Raw genomic sequence first — 11,526 nt, 5'->3', positions numbered from 1 at the left:
TATAATAATGGCTTGATTTGTATTTTTCTTCTTTTTTTCTTTTTTTTAATGATTACGTAAGCTACGACCTAATCAAACAGTGGGCTCAAATCCGACCCGAAATCTCGAATCTGGGTTATCATTTCTTGGATCCATAAGCTTATTGGATGTACGTCCGTATTGGTTTCAACCCGATAACGCCTTCCATCGGGACCAACTGTTCGATACGCCACGTGTACGTCTCTCGCTCCTTTCCCGTTGTTGAGAGCGCCACCTGCGACGGCTAACCGCCCCTTTTCGATTTGAATCCCGTCGATGCCGTCCCTTCCCGCCCCCTTCTCCTTCACGTTCCCCCGACAAGTCTTTCAGTCCCTCCTCTCTTCACCGCTCGATCGATCGACGGGATCCTGTTCTCCGCCTTCTCCTCTTTGGGGGTTCCTGTTCTTGATCGGCTCTCCGGCCCCAAGCGACCGCTCGCCGGTGTTCCTAGGGTTTGGCGTTCCCTGGGTTTCCTTCCGCTCATTCCGTGGAACACCATGGATCTTTCGCCGGGCACCGAGGAGTACATCAAAGAATCCATCGAGATCTCGTTGGGCCTCCCGGTGTCCGTCGAGAGCCTGAGCCCGAAGCTCCTTGTCTCCGAGGACACCCGCCGCCGTCTTCAAGATCAGATCTTTGTTTTGGAGGACCGCCTCAAGGAGTCCAGCAAGAGATTAGAGCAGTCCAGGGTTCGTTACCTACTCTCATCGCGGTCTCTCTCTCTCTCTCTTCGGCTTTTGGTGGCTTTTCCTTTTATCTGATTCATGATGGAAAAGATTGTGATTGATAGGCCGAGTCGAATATGAACGCCCAGGGAGTGAGGAGGTGCGTGGAGGAGAAGGAGGTGATTGCATCGCAGTACGCTGATCTGGTGAATCACTGCCGCAAGTTGGAGGAGGAGTGCTCTCTGTACGAGCGCGACTTGGAGAGGATAATGGAATCTTGTGATGAGTTAGCGAAGGAGAACGAGGAGTTGCGGGCACAGCTGCAGCACACTTGTAGCGTAAGAACCCTAACCCTAATTCGTTTAATTTGTTATTTCCCTTCCCTCTCCACCGCCCTTCCCATCAATATATCAACTAGTATTAGTCTAACTCATACAAGTAAATTTTTTTTTTTCCCTTCTGGATATGAATATTTAGAGTTCAGAATTGACTAAAAGTTATTAATTTGAAATCATATTTGACTGTAAGTTGGCATCTACAATTAAATTAACAATGCAATACTCAAAAGGAAAAAACCTTCGCCACTAGCAATATCTTTTGTATGTCGCTCTTTCGCTATAAGTAATTTGAGCGATAAATCATGTCTCTCGAGTGCAATATTAATGGTCTTGATGTATGATTAATTTGCTGGTAGCATTGTCTGATTGGCTGAACAAACTTACAGAGAAATATTCTTACATCCTAGAATATTATGATTATGTTGCCGTTTTAGAAGCACAGCGACAGAAGAAGACTTAAAAGTCAACAAGTTTCAATTCATTAATTTTAGATTTCAATTAAAACTTAAAACTTGAGTTCAAGTAAGTTATGTATATGGAAAAAGAGGATTCTTGAATTGAATATAGTAGAATCATTAGGTGGATAGTAACCTTTAGGATATTCTGCCTCTTAAAGGAATTGTTGGATAGCTACTTGGGATTATGAGTGATTAACCCCATTTCTATTGTTGATCTCTAATTTTGAGCTCTGCACAGTTTTTTTTTAATTATTTTTTCAGTATCCTCATCATTTTGCTTGTAGAGTTTCATGTCACTCTTATCCTATAAAGGTGTGACCTGATATTTCCTTTTTTTTATTTTCTTGGTTACACAATATTTATCTGAACATCTTTCATCTCTGCTTCAATTGTTTGATTACGCTCTTTTATGTGGATCATTGCTTTAATTTTGACTTTTTTTTTCCTCTTCTTTACCTCTCTGAAGTTGCTGTTGTGCATCATCAACCATTTACCTTTTCTCTCATAATTTTGCTAAGAAAAAGTTGCAGCGTTTGGCATTGAAACGAAAACAAATTCATCCTTCTCCTTTTTCCTTTTAAATGCATTTTTGTCTCTCCTGTATTTTGGAGAAAGCTGCAGTTTGTGTCTGTCTTTTTTATAGAATAGTTTGTTTATCCATTCAGCCAGTAGACACCATATGACATGAATTTTTTTTTAAAGGAAATTTTGATTAAATCAAATGATGTACGAGAGATGTTCACACATAAACTCGAATCTAAGATATATCATTTGTGCAACACTGGCACTAACTGCTGGGATGTCTCTACTGAGATATCATATAAAATTGTTTATAATAGTTTTGCTGTTGTAATGACCATAAACTTTTGCCACTCTGTCGTATGAGGTCCTACACCAGAAACATGTTGGTTTATGAAATCCATGCTTATAAGTTAAATATCCAACCAAATTTCACTCAACGTTGGAGCATATATGGGGTGTCCTTTTAAGATATTTCAAACTGATTTTTTTTTTTGAAAAACAATTGTTCATATTTCAATCTAATATGAATATTTCCTTAATTTTATGCTTAATTTCAGCCTACATCTTTGTTATCTATCATCTCTAAAGAATGGTCAGTTTCCTTCAGTCGCTTATACTTTGAATTTTCAACTCTAGAAGTTCACGAAATCATTGTGTTGAGTCAATCCTAATGACTCATTCATAGTCCTTGTCCATGTCTGGCTATTTGGGGTCTGGCAGAGTAGGTTCTATAATATACTATTTCTTTTAGTCTAAAATTTATTGCCTTTTCTCTTTAAGATTTAATGATGTTATTTTCGATTTTTATGCATTTCATATATATATATATATATATATATATATATATATATAGACTGCTGATTTATAGCCCAGCTGTGTGCTTAATCTTTTATTGCTGACCTTTTTATTGACTTTGTTGAATATTATATTTTAGCTAGAATCATTGGCTGCTGAAGCTGAATCCTTGAAGAAGGACAAGGAACATTTGAGGACAAATCTCCACAGAGCTGAAGAGGAGGTATTCAATCTGATTCAGTTTCTTTTTCCCCTCTTTGTATCATGATAAGGAGTCTTTTGTGCTTTAAAATGCATTCAAGGTCAAGGTTTTCTTTGAAGAAAACAAAATTCTGGATGAAGAGAACAAGAAACTGCTGGAATTACTAAGAAAAGAAAGGCGTCGTCAAGGATCCGACAGCCACCCAGGCTCTGCCACACTTTCTGCTAAGGTGACCAAAACCTAAAACTTAATTCTCAATCTAAACTAAGGATTATCAATCATTTTACGAATTATTAGTACTATCGATGACTCGAGGAGGAGGAAGAAGAAGAGGAAAGGGCGGTGGGAGAAGAAAAGGATGAAGAAGATTGGAGGAAAGAAGAGGGAAGAGGTGATGAAAGTGTATCGGATGATGGTGCATGACGGGGCAACGGACGGTTGCATAAGATAAAATGGAAAAAGGCTCGCGTTCGGGACGAAGAGGACTCACGGCAGCCCCAAAGGTTTGATTATTAAAGTTTTGATTTTTTATGATTCAGATCAAACTGTCTAAAACAGAAGCGGATCTGTGCTCAAATCGATATATGCTGCCCATTTCGTATAGGTTCATGCGAAAACGTCAAACATCGATCTAAAGTCTAAACCATGAACAGTTATCGGTTCTCATTGCAACACGTTAAGTTGTACTGTGCTTACTTTGGTCGCAACACGATTTGCATGTAAATGTGTGTTTTTTCTTTTCCCCTCTTTTAACTATTGAGTTCTCTAAACCGAACATTTTGTTTATTTTGCAGGGAAAACGTAAGTCGAGTGGCAAAGATTGTACTAGTCCCCGGGTCTGATGATCCATCTTGGTGCAGCTGATCTATCAAGGCAGCTGTTGTCATCTCTTCATCAGAACTCTCCTGATTCTAGATTGCACAAGAAGTATCCTAATATTCCAACCTCTTTATCATCAACATTCGGCTGTTACAGACACGAATAAAGGTTCACTCTGTTTTCGGTGTCTATAATATAATACAACCTAGTGATCGGCGTTTTAAGTCACAGAAGCCTCTTCTTTTTATTTTTTTTATTTATTAGATCAAGAGGAGAAAATTGAGAATGAAGGTGGAAAGACGGCTCTCCGTTTCATTACTCACAAAATTGCCACCGCTCTTCGGACCCCACTCGCCCCGCTGCGGCTCCATGGAGTACCACCACAAGAGGAAGCGAGACGGGTCGCCTCCGATTGATCCCCTTCTCCGCCTCGTCGACCTGTCTCTCTGGAGGCGGTGGAGAAGTCGGCCTAGAATGGCAGCGTGGATGTGTGCTCGACCTCCGCGGCACCTCCACACCGTCAAGGCGACATCCGCAGCGGCTGCCGCTCGCATCGCGTGGATCGAGCACCGTGGCGGTCGCAGGAACAGGCTGTGGGGGATCTCTTTAAAAATTACGGGAAAGCCACTCTCGTCGTGAGGGAGTGGCATTCCTCAGCCTAACGGGAGATGGGTTACATTGCGGATCCGGATCACAAAATGTGTAACCCGAGTCCGAATGGGCCTGGTCCAGAGTCGGAGGTAATGATTTGGAAACTTGGGTTCGGGTACTCTAGTGGGTAGAGACTGAAACTTTTTAATGGCCCTTTCATCCACCAACCAACCCACCACCATTCAACTCCAGAAAAGACCGTCGGTTTTTTCTGGAGATGTAGAAGAACCGTCCTGCTAGCTCGACATGAAACATGCGTTCAACCACAGAGGCAACGATGCTCCGCAACTCCAAGGCCGAGCTGTGGGACCGGAGTCCAAACATCTGCAGCAGCAGCAGCAGCAAGGTATGTAAATAGACTATTTAACTTTTCTTCACGTCTTGTGTGTTTTCAAGGATGAATTTGCAGAAACATGAGTTATGTGAAATACTAATTCATCCCCTGATTTGATAAGCCTAAATTATTTTGAGGCATCCATTGAACCAAACATATAATAGAAGAGAAGATAAGAGGGTGGTCTGTGGAACCTGGTCTAACAATCTTTTAGACTGATAAAAAAAAAAAAAAAAAGAACAATTCGAAATGCTTAATATCTAATCATAATTTCAAGGCGACAAAATCATGCTGCTGCAAATAACTGCTGAAAGCTAGAATTTGGCTAAACCAACTCAAATAAAGTTATAAAGTGAAAGACAGCATAACTGCATAAACAACGGCATATAACTGATGATAGCTAGAATTTGGCTAAACCAACCCAAATAAAGATATCAAGTGAAAGACAGTATTAAAGATCACAAACAAATTACATATGTAATTGAAATAATTGAAAAGATATCTAAGCAATAAATACTTAGATTGTGTGTGTATCAAATAAACATCAGCTATACGGACATTAAAACTATCAAATAAATGTCAAATTAAATATCACCAACAAATTACAGATGCCAGAGTAGAATTACTAAGCAGGATAAACCAAAGAATATTGCTAGTAGCTATACGAACCTCAAAACAAATGATTATATTCCTACAAACTACATAAAAGCAAATCTAATTCTTTGAACAGTTGTACTGCCACCAGAGGATGCCACTTCTGTTGATTTGTTCCCAGAAAACTTCAGCATGAAATGGATATGTAGCCAATTGGTTTATTGTGGGTTCTTTGAAAACAAAAGTCAAATGAGTCCCCATCTAGTGGATTGGATGGTACTGAGTGATCCCACGTTTAGGCGGTAATTTCCTTAAGATGAAGAGTACTAAAGATGAAGGCAGAATTTCTACAAGCTGCAAAAATAAAATCAATGAATAATTGCCACAACCATATTGACAAATGACAAAGAAATAATGACTAAATATTGGTTCAACTGTCAACTGTTGACATTAAAGAGTAAACTGACCTGGCCATCGAAGATTACTAACAGGTAACCAACCCGTAAAGGACCAAAAAATACACATGTAGGTACGAAGCTAATCATACCAATAATAACCAGTTTAAAACCAGACAAAGAATTCTTTGAGAAAAAAGACGTTGTAGTGGACTTGCAGCAGCTTCTTCTTGATGCTTAAAGACCATAACAAGCTAAGACTAGAAATGAAAAGTAGCTTGCAGATAACTGACTTGAGAAAGGACATTGCTTATTCTAAAATGATTTTTTTTTATTAGTGAGGCATGGTTACTAAGAAGGTGTAATTTTTTATCCATATAAGCAAATTGCAAACAATAAACTTCACCAAATTATGTTAGATGAATCGGAGAATAACTATACTAGCAGAATATAGAAGAAGTTCAAACTTATTCTACATATTAATCAATTTTTGCTTCTGGGACTCAGCAATCATATTGCAGAAAAAACACTATTCCAGCCTTCAAAACTAGATCTAACGCTTAAACTAATCATCATTCCATCAAGAGATTAAGAGGTCTACAATAAGGCTAGCAGCATTTTCTACTAATATAATCAGATATCAATAGAAGATACCAGATTGTGTACACCGATATAAATATTATCAAGCTTCCTGCACAGAGAAACTGCAGAGGACATGTTGAAGAAGATACAGAATATGGACCGTACCAGGTAGTATAAAAGGTTCAGAATTGGATGGTCCAGTACATCAAGGTCTGCAGCTTTGTCAAAAGCATTGAAGCACACCTGTCAAGCAACGATTAAAATATAGGAGTTAAGAAATCAAGTATTTAGCAAAATAATAAATTTAACCTAACTTCCTATGCTTACCATAATGCATCTCAACAAGAAACATAGGAAACATATAGTGGTAACATAACCAACCTGTACAAGTGAGGAAAATAAAGTAATTAATATAGGCAAACATGCTGACAAGTAAACAGTGCAACTACTCTTAAATACCTCCTGTAACTTCTTGCGTCGCCCTTTTGATTCAACAGGAAAACGTTTCAACATTAAGAAAAGCCTATGAATTACAAAAAATCGCTTAACACACACAAGTAGAGAGAGAGAGAGAGAGGGGGGGGGAGAGAGAGAGAGAGAATTTGACAAGTAACTTATACATTTGTCAAGAATCATGAAGAATTTGAAGAATTTAAAGCTATTAAAATTATTTCGACATTAAACACAATCCATTCATAAGCTTTCCTGATTAAAATAATCTCCTGTAAATTTACCTACAGAGGCAACATCAAGTATGATAATCCACACATGATCCTTATGTTAACAAAACAGAAAAGGACTAGTGAGGCCATCAGGTTTAAGTTTCTTGAGTAGCACATTGTTTGTCTCTAAATATCATGTACAGCAGGCGCCTACAGGTACGGGAGCAATGTGTCAGTCTTCTTTTGTGTCAGGTCAAGCTGTATATACCAGGTAGAACTAGCAACCAAACACAACCAATTCAACATTTTTTTAATATTTTAGGCCCCAACCCTCCAATCATGTAAAATTTGTCATATTGGCAGATCGTGACAATTGTTAAGAAAAGCCACCTTTATGTCCAAAAATAAATGCAAACAAATTTCCGAGCCAAAAGAATGAAGTATTGTGTATTCATCTCAGAAGTTATATACTGTATGAGATAAATTTACTTTCCCAACAAGGAAACAAAGCCAAGGCTTAAGGGTACCGAGAATTATTTTATGAACTGATTGTTTGGCTCTAAACCATATTCAAACTTGCTCTTTCTGTCAGTTTCTTATATTTGGCCACAAACTAGGAACTGGACGAAGACCAAAATGGTAATCTAACTAATAAACAATTAGGTTTTGTCAGGCCGCAAATGCTCAGGTATAAAATCTATCACTTGAGAGGCAATATAACTTCAGAAATATAGATGCAAGGCACCCACCTCTCCTCCTTTTTACTTTTGTTTTTTCCCCTTCTCCTTCCACTCTCCTCTTCCCGTCTCTTTTCATTTTTCAACATGTGATGGCATGGTGTCCAAAAGCATATGAAATGACATGAACTATTCTAGAGGATACATGAGTGCACTAGAGATAACTCACCTCCCTCCATACAGAAGAAAACCAAGGGCAGCAAAGAATGAGACACCTGCCAGAAAATATCTTTGAGGGTTGAAGATTTCCAAATAAATAAAAAATAATATTTCATCTGTGTACGATCATGGAAAATAGATTGCATTATCAGTAACCAAACCTGCAAAGAATATCTTGGATATGATGATCATTGCTTGGATTGGCTTCCACCACAAGACCAACCAAAGAGCAATCTGCAAACGATTAAACATGATACAACCAAAGTAAAAGTAATTAAATCTGATGTGATATTTTACTTAACTTTGTACAGTGTCTGCCAGAACTTATGCACAGAAGGTAACTCATAGTCACACACAAACTTTCTGTTATTTTTCTCTTTTTTGGATATAACCAAAACTTCTATTAGCTAATATCAATACAAACTGTGAAGCAACAGGGTCTGCTGCATGCCAAAAATATGAAAAACTGTGAACTCTACCAAAACTAGCTAGCTTGTGGGCTACATGGTTGGCTTCCCTGGGTATGTGCCAAAAATTTACAGGTATTAACTTCTCCTGTAAGTATCTGGTATTGATCCATCTTGGGAAACAGATAAATTAAAGGCCAGATTAAAATGGCATTAGTATCAAAATAGTTAGTACGGCACTTGGTCTGCCACTCGCTAAAACAAAATACAATGCAAGACACAGCTCCCACCATATGCAGTGTCTTTCTATTAGGATCTAATCCAAATCCATAGATGTCTTTGCATCGCCTCTTCCCTCTTTTTGTACCCCGTGCTCCTTAATATATTATCTTGACTGTTTTCACATCAAACAATAACTTTATTGCATACTGTTGTTGGCTGCAAATGTTTGAATGGTAAAAGTTTGATGTCTTCCTGATCCCTTCTATTCTACAAGGTTGAAATTTGCTTATTGTTTGACTAACAACATATACATTTTTCTAGGCTCAGATAATTAAATTAGATTACTACTTCAGTTTTAGTTTATTACTCACTGGCCTCCCAAGATTGTTCGAACAAATATTGCAAGATGTATGTGCAGAAGATAATTAAGTTAGTGACCAAGGTATGTTACCTATGGTCTTTTCCTCCAAACCATGACCCTCTTCTCCCCCATCTTCTGATAATTATCATCGAAATTTGGTCTTTTTATTTACCCAAATTGAGCAAGGTTTGCAAATGGTAACTCAAAATCACATGGATAGAGTATCTGGACCTTCAATTTGTGTGAAGCAGAAGTCTGTTGGTGATGTCTTAATGGATATAGCCAGAGTGAGGAACAACAGGAACCATGATTACCTTACACCTAGAACTTGTTCAAGTTTTTCGTGCAACAAAAACTACGGAAATTATTGGCAAAGTCAAAAGTGCTCCATAGGAAGGTAGAAACTTATAGCTTTTCTACACAAATTAGCCACAAGTTATGACATCACGTTAACCATTGAATTACTAGAAAGATTTTATGCTTGGGAGACTAAACACTCCTAGTTTGTTGGTTTTTCATCATGTACTTGTTGAACATTTTAAGTTATCCATAAGTTGCAACAAAACTGCTGACTACATGCATTTGGTGCAGCTATAAAAAAACATACAATCCACAATGTATTTGCAGAAGAGACGACTCAACAGAGACCATCAATTCTGCAAGCTTTCAATTTTCAATCAGGCAGGATACCCACAAATTAAAGAGTGTGGACTTGGCCACCAACATGTCTTCGTACAGAAAGACCTAAATTGAACCTTTTCTAGCACCACAAAAGGCAGATAAACCACAGAGAATTACACTGCTCATTGTGGAAAAATACTAACTGCCATTACCTGAATTACATAGGTCACTGCATTAATTGTATAGAACGTTGGTCTAAGCCCATCAGTAGATACAGAACGTGCCTGCAAAATACCATTAAGAAAAAGAAATGAGCACAATTCCCCAACTGGCATTTTGTAAACAAGTCAAATATTTAGATTACCAACCTGATAGTATATTTCCGCCCAAAATAAAACCAGTAGAGCATAGGTAGTGAAGAATGCAAGACCAGGCAAATCCAGAAGAATATGTCGAATTATCTGAAACCCCATCAAATGCCATTAGAATAGTTTAAGAACCATCAAGTATTCTGAAGAACAATAGGATAAATGAAGCACATTACAGGGTTCATTTTCTGGACGCCCCGACGGAATACAAACACCAGTGACCGAACTGCCAATAGCAAGAGACATATTGTCACAGAGCAGCAGATATCAATGAGTGCAACACCGCAAATCCTACTCGAATAACAAAGACGAGCAAAGACAGATCACGGACCGCCATTCACAAGGAAGTTCAAGAGGTGGAAGACCTTCTGCGTCGTCCATCCAAATTCTGGTACTCTACATTCGATCCTAATTAACTGAATCTGCAATTTTATGTACGTGAAATGATGAGTGACAACAATGACGAACGATCATGCATTGTAGAAAACGGGACGAGCTTGTCTAATCCCTTGAATTCGTTAAATCTCTCCATCAGGAAGTCGAAACCCTAACGCCGAAAATCCAATGCAACGATCAAGAGGGATCAACAGAATGGAATAAAAAGATATGGACAAGAAGATTACAAGGGCGACGGCGGAGATGAGTCCGAAGAGAAGGGAGAGGGCGTGGAAGATGCGATCCTGCCACAAACTGGAATCGTTCACCTCATCCCACCAAGCAGAGGCGGTCCGGAGGGCGAGAACAACCGACGATGAGTCCATCAGGCGGAGACCCTGGCGGGGCAAAAAGTAACCGGCGATCGGACCTTCTTCGCGGCGATCGAGGGGAGACGAGAAACGGTTAGATTAAAAGGCGAAATATATTAGAAGAAAAGAATAGGAAGAGGAGGAAGAGGCTAACACGACTGTTGGCGGTGGATCTGACGGTTGCGGAGATCGCAACGCGTCGCATCGCGGGTCGACAGGTCGATATGCGGTCGGCAAAAGTGAGCTGGGGATTCCTGCGTTCAATATAAGCACTCGATCGATCATAATAATCATTTTTATTTATTTATTTATTTTTGTTTTAATGTATGTTTTGAAGTGACGTTACTTTTAATTTGAAATTTCTAATGCTCCTTTATTTTTTTTAATATTTCTAATAGTCCTTTTTCCAATCAAGATGGCAGGCAATTTAATTATTTAATTATTATTTCTTATGCTCCAACAGGACGATGTAACCCCCGATAGATCTACCGAATCGAATGGTGGAAGCAGATCACATTGGATCCCGGGCAACACGGGGTCGATTAGGATGCGAATTCTATATGTCCTCCGATAAGGACTAAAATATGATCCGATCTGATTCACATTGGATCCGAGCGTATTAATTTACATCAAGCTCAATAATGCTACACCGCATTACATTACATTCTGTGGTTGAAGATGTCGTATCACTTTTCTTTCTTTTTTGAAATTTTATGATAGGATGTTATCTGGAATTGATTGCCACGAGCTGTAGGATCTCACTCCCTATGCCAACGTCATGATAAGACAAATGATAAAACTCTTGACGTTGATTGAAGAGGAGGAGGAGGAGCTAAATAAATCAACATGGCCAAAAGTCGTGCGACATGC

General features: G+C 38.8%; 2 protein-coding genes across 3 annotated transcripts; one reads left to right on the top strand and one right to left on the bottom strand.

The window, feature by feature from the left end:
* Nucleotides 1-338: 338 nt before the first annotated feature.
* On the top strand, nt 339-3,697 carry LOC103978267 (uncharacterized). The gene is made up of 4 exons (XM_009393999.3): nt 339-707; nt 809-1,021; nt 2,936-3,019; nt 3,099-3,697. The coding sequence occupies exons 1-4, from the start codon at nt 516-518 to the stop codon at nt 3,240-3,242; spliced, it is 633 nt and encodes a 210-aa protein (XP_009392274.2). The 5' UTR covers nt 339-515; the 3' UTR covers nt 3,243-3,697.
* Nucleotides 3,698-5,353: 1,656 nt separating this feature from the next.
* On the bottom strand, nt 5,354-10,928 carry LOC135623373 (tobamovirus multiplication protein 3-like). Of its 2 annotated transcripts, XM_065126297.1 has the most exons (12): nt 10,811-10,928; nt 10,534-10,718; nt 10,242-10,332; nt 10,087-10,136; nt 9,911-10,003; nt 9,755-9,826; nt 8,093-8,165; nt 7,942-7,987; nt 6,833-6,896; nt 6,701-6,754; nt 6,539-6,616; nt 5,354-5,750 (listed from the first exon to the last, which is right to left on the bottom strand). In XM_065126297.1, exons 2-12 carry the CDS (start codon nt 10,669-10,671, stop codon nt 5,658-5,660), a joined length of 852 nt encoding a protein of 283 aa, XP_064982369.1. In that variant the 5' UTR covers nt 10,672-10,718; nt 10,811-10,928; the 3' UTR covers nt 5,354-5,657. The 2 variants fall into 2 exon arrangements, with proteins under 2 accessions (XP_064982369.1, XP_064982362.1); XM_065126290.1 differs by lacking the exon at nt 10,811-10,928 and having other exon boundaries at nt 10,534-10,769.
* Nucleotides 10,929-11,526: the final 598 nt, after the last annotated feature.

Source organism: Musa acuminata, chromosome BXJ1-3, assembly GCF_036884655.1.
Source record: "Musa acuminata AAA Group cultivar baxijiao chromosome BXJ1-3, Cavendish_Baxijiao_AAA, whole genome shotgun sequence".
Classification (NCBI taxonomy): domain Eukaryota; kingdom Viridiplantae; phylum Streptophyta; class Magnoliopsida; order Zingiberales; family Musaceae; genus Musa; species Musa acuminata.
This window is presented reverse-complemented; position numbering and strand designations above follow the sequence as displayed.

Coding starts and splice junctions, on each gene's coding strand:
- LOC135623373 (XM_065126297.1), bottom strand. CDS start 10,671: ATGGACTCATCGTCGGTTGTTCTCGCCCTCCGGACCGCCTCTGCTTGG. Junction 6,755..6,832: donor GACGCAAGAAGTTACAGGAG/GTATTTAAGAGT, acceptor TCACTTGTACAG/GTTGGTTATGTTACCACTAT. Junction 5,751..6,538: donor TGAACCTTTTATACTACCTG/GTACGGTCCATA, acceptor TTATTTTTGCAG/CTTGTAGAAATTCTGCCTTC.
- LOC103978267 (XM_009393999.3), top strand. CDS start 516: ATGGATCTTTCGCCGGGCACCGAGGAGTACATCAAAGAATCCATCGAG. Junction 1,022..2,935: donor AGCTGCAGCACACTTGTAGC/GTAAGAACCCTA, acceptor ATTATATTTTAG/CTAGAATCATTGGCTGCTGA. Junction 3,020..3,098: donor TCCACAGAGCTGAAGAGGAG/GTATTCAATCTG, acceptor AATGCATTCAAG/GTCAAGGTTTTCTTTGAAGA.